Here is a 3,165-nt window from a genome sequence, read left to right on the forward strand (position 1 = left end):
GGGGGCCCGGCCCCTCCGCAGGCAGCCGCGGGGCTGGGCAGGGGCCGGTGGGCTCCGCCGCTGCTCCTCTCGCCGCGCCAGCCCCGGGGCAGCTGCCTGGCCGGACCAACAACGGGCAAGCTACGGGCAGCAGGAAACTTTTGTCGGGTCTCACACTGACATTTACGGAGGGAAACCGCGGGGCAGCGGGAGACACGAGGTCTTCTCTCGTTCCTTGGCCCGTTTTGTACCGCCACACACTCCCCGCCGGCGTGTCCCCTGCCCACCCGCTCAGTTATTAAACGTGCGAGGCTTTTCGGAGGGGTCACGTTTGCAGGATTAAGGAATCGTTGACTGCGAAAAGCTACCTTTGAAAGCCCGTGTGGAGAAAAGAGCGTTTCGGTTCGTAACGCCTTGTGAGGGGATGTGCTTTTGAACCCGTGGGGACTGATTGCTGTACCTGTAGTAATCCTCCTTGCAGTAAATACTGCCGTCCTTGGCAAAGCAGGTGAGTTCTGACTCCAAAGCCAGTTTACATTCACAGCATTTAAGACACCTGAGGTGCCATTGTTTGTCAACAGCCAGCAGGTAATATCTGTCTGAGATCTTCCCTCCACAGCCAGCACACAAAGCAGGCTTCTCAGGGCTCATGGGGGGCATGTTCTGCAAAACAACCACACCACAAGGGGATGAGACAGGGAGAGACAGACTGACAGGCAAGCAGGCAGGGCTGGGGACGGGGTCCTGTGCAGGGCCCGAGGCTTGTACAAAGACACTGCTCTCTGAGACCAAACTCCCGGCTGGAAGTTCGAGGGGAACCTGGGACAGTCCCTGCCAGGAAGGTATTTACCGCCATTCAGCTTTCATGTTTATCCCATTAAACCTCTCCTAACGATCTAATGTTATTTCAGTATGTGGAGGCAACTGATTAGGCCTCAGTAAGAAAAGCAGAGCTCATTATTTTCCCAGGTCCCAGCTGAATTCTAGCTTCCCCGTTACTTTAGGGTTTTCATCCTGGAGTGCTCCACAAGAATGGCATTTTAAAGTAGGAAAATACTGGTTTGCTGCACCAAAAGTTTATGGCAGAGGGTGCAAGCTTGCACCGATTTTCTTGTAAATTTTCACTCGTGCACAAAGCAGCCCAAACCCCGTCTCTAAAGAAAACGGGGCCGTTTAAAATAGAAATAAGAGAAAGGAGACAGGTGAATGGTGTAAAGAGCAGTGAGCATGAACACTCGCTGCCCAGGCCAGGGACATGGACAGAAAGGTGGCACAGTCTGGTTTCAGCTAAAACTAGCGTCTTTTCATTAGCAAACTTTTGCAAGTCCCCATTAATCTGCTCCCCACGAGGAGTGTCGCTTGGGACAAAGGGAGACGGAGGGTCGGCAGAGACAAAAGCTCTGCCATGAAACTTGGGACAGCGTTTGCTGATAAACTAACTGGGAAAAAAAAAATCTCGAACATCTTATTCTAAAGTCACAACTGTTTTAAAGCGGCACCTCCACATTCACTTTCCAACCTGGAGCTGTGTTCCTCGACTTTTTTTTTTTTTTTTTTTTTTTTCAGCAATTGAAAAGGCGAGTTGAATTTACATTGCAAATCCCCATATAACAAAGCGGGAGTTTATTTAAGAGAAGGGGGGAAGGACCCTATGGCTCAGAGCAGATTTCCAGGCCGTTACTTTGTGTGCAGAGCCTTGTGCACGATCAGCGGAAGCCCTACAAGTTGGAGAAAGGGAGATCTCGCTTTGCACTAAAGGCAGCGTGACGCTCGGTTTCTCCGCCATCCCTTAGCACACTTTGGTCCTTTGACTAAGAGGAGATGTTACTGCTAAGCAAAGTAGTCGGTGGGCATAATGTTCAGAGAGAGCAGTCAGTGCCTCTTTGTATCAATCCCCCGCTTCAGACCAAAAATGGGTACAAAAAATAAGCGGTCGCGGTTTGTGGTTTAATTTAGGAAGTGCCAGGGATGAAAAAAAAAAAGTAAAGTACACCTCAGAAACTCCAGCTGCAGCCCTGCTCGGACGGGGCAGACCGGCCGCAGCCAGCCGAGCAGGGGCAAAAGGCTGCTTGGCTGGAAGGACTCGTCCCCACTAGGATTTAAAATCTTTTCCCCCGTTACCCCAGAGAGCACACGCATCGACAGTGACAAGACCAAGGGGCAACTGTGCCTGGCCAGGGCTATGGCCAGGTTCATAGGGAGCCCCGGGAGGGCTTCCACAAGCGAGGGGTGGCAGGGAAGGGGCAGGGGGGGAAGCAGCCTCCTTCTCTCCCCCAGAGTCAGGATCTGTCCCGGTGCGGGTCCATGCTTGCAGGGATTCCCTTTCAAAGAGTGCCAGCTCCTTTCTTACCGTTTCTCGGCCGTTCATCTGTCCCCCTTTGGCCAGGCGGGACTCGGTCTTGGATCGCCTCTCCATTTCCTCCATGATTCCTTGGATATGGCCTCCGGAGATCCCGTGGAAAAGCATGGCTGGGGGACGGAAAGGACAAGTATTTTCTTCTGCTCTGCACCCCACTATTTCCATATACAGACCCCAGAGTCTTTAGATCATCCAAAACGTTTACACCGAGGTGCACAGCGCAGGGAGGGAGGTTGCAATAGGAGCTTCTCTTTGCACAAACACCGAGGGCTTCCTGAAGATGTGCAGAAAACAAACAAGGGGGAGAAAATGTAATAATAATTAATTTTAAAAATAAAATAATAAAAGCGAGCTAAAGGATCTGTTACTGTTCTGGAGAGCTGGGGCCCCTGACTGGAGAGACTTGGGCCTGGGGCAGTAGAATCGGTCGGGAAAGGATATAGTTTTGAATACAAAGAAAGCAAAAAGAAGTGCTATTTTCAGCAGTCCCTGGTTGCTTTAAAGTTCCCAGTGCCTGTAGGTTGGATTTGGGACTGCTGCTTTCCGGAGCTCTGTCCAATTTGTTAAGAGACTAAAGCCAGCCCATTTTTGATAATTTAGTAGGAGGAGTTCTCTCCCTTGAGCTGCCACTGATTTTTATTCAGACAACAAAGACCTGTCATACTCCTCTCAACCCCTAGTGATGGGCAAGCAGTGACAAACAGTGCAGTCGGGGCTGTGGGTGGGGTGGGGTTTACTACCTCCTCCAAACACGGAGTCCCGGGAGTTGGCGGCGGCGGCGCCTGGCGAGGGGCAGGGCGGCCCGGGGGCCCCGCTCCCCCGGGGCC

At 52.1% G+C, this 3,165-nt stretch overlaps 1 protein-coding gene across 1 annotated transcript in view; it reads right to left on the minus strand.

Moving 5' to 3' along the window:
- Positions 1 to 2,968, minus strand: part of LHX9 (LIM homeobox 9) — a 6,820-nt gene extending 3,852 nt beyond the window's left edge. The window contains exons 1-2 of the mRNA XM_026853971.1: positions 2,330 to 2,968; positions 322 to 642 (exon numbers count right to left, since the gene is read on the minus strand). Coding sequence (XP_026709772.1) covers positions 322 to 642; positions 2,330 to 2,503 — 495 coding nt within the window. The 5' untranslated portion in view covers positions 2,504 to 2,968. The remainder of the gene's footprint in view (positions 1 to 321; positions 643 to 2,329) is intronic.
- Between the last annotated feature and the right edge of the window lie 197 nt (positions 2,969 to 3,165).

The sequence above is a fragment of the Athene cunicularia genome (assembly GCF_003259725.1).
Source record: "Athene cunicularia isolate RWA chromosome 8 unlocalized genomic scaffold, athCun1 chr8_part1, whole genome shotgun sequence".
Lineage (NCBI taxonomy): Eukaryota > Metazoa > Chordata > Aves > Strigiformes > Strigidae > Athene > Athene cunicularia.